Source organism: Dromiciops gliroides, chromosome 1 (genome assembly GCF_019393635.1).
Source record: "Dromiciops gliroides isolate mDroGli1 chromosome 1, mDroGli1.pri, whole genome shotgun sequence".
Taxonomy (NCBI): Eukaryota; Metazoa; Chordata; class Mammalia; order Microbiotheria; family Microbiotheriidae; genus Dromiciops; species Dromiciops gliroides.
In genome coordinates, this window is record NC_057861.1 from 691,875,983 (window position 1) to 691,876,742 (window position 760).

Below are 760 nucleotides of genomic sequence, written 5' to 3' on the forward strand. Positions count from 1 at the left end.
TGATTTAAGGTCAGTTAGTTATTTGTACAAAGTAGAAGCACAACAGTGAGAGCTTACGATTTAGAGTGGTTAGTAGTAGGAATAAATCCCTCTGCATGAGCACACACAGAGTGTTTCTATGGACTGTGAAAGTGTGTGATGATTAAAAATGTGAAGTGTAGTTGCTAAGTAGTTTAATAATTTTATTAATAAAGCTGGTAGGTTGTTAATAAAAGGATGGCCACCTCTTCCAGTTCCGGGCCTGCAACTGGCAACATGGCTAAACGCACCAAGGTCAGAATTGTTGGTAAATATGGAACACGTTATGGTGCATCCCTCAGAAAAATGGTGAAGAAAATTGAAATTAGCCATCATGTCAAGTATACCTGCTCCTTCTGTGGCAAGACCAAAATGAAAAGACGGGCTGTGGATATCTGGCATTGTGAATCCTGTATGAAAACAGTAGCTGGTGGTACATGGACCTACAATACCACCTCTGCACTTACAGTCAAATCCGCCATCAGAAGACTGAAGAAATTGAAAGGCCAGTAAAATCTCCCCATCAAATATCTGTAGCCCATAGTCCAACAATAAATGGGTTAATTTATGGAATAAAAAAAAGTCACTTTGGTTTTTAATAGTCAAAAAATAAATAAATAAAAGGATGGCCATTTGGCTATCTTTCTCAGATCAAAGACCCCTAATAGCAGTAGGTTACAGACCCTTCAAAGATGAGGTGTTCCCAAGGGGTGGAAATCGACTACAATTGGTTAACACCATA

At 38.8% G+C, this 760-nt stretch overlaps 1 protein-coding gene across 1 annotated transcript; it reads left to right on the top strand.

Annotated features, from left to right (window-relative positions):
- Positions 1 to 255: 255 nt before the first annotated feature.
- LOC122736741 (60S ribosomal protein L37a-like) lies at positions 256 to 531 on the top strand. The gene has a single exon (XM_043979129.1). The coding sequence runs from the start codon at positions 256 to 258 to the stop codon at positions 529 to 531; it is 276 nt and encodes a 91-aa protein (XP_043835064.1).
- The last annotated feature ends 229 nt before the right edge of the window (positions 532 to 760 follow it).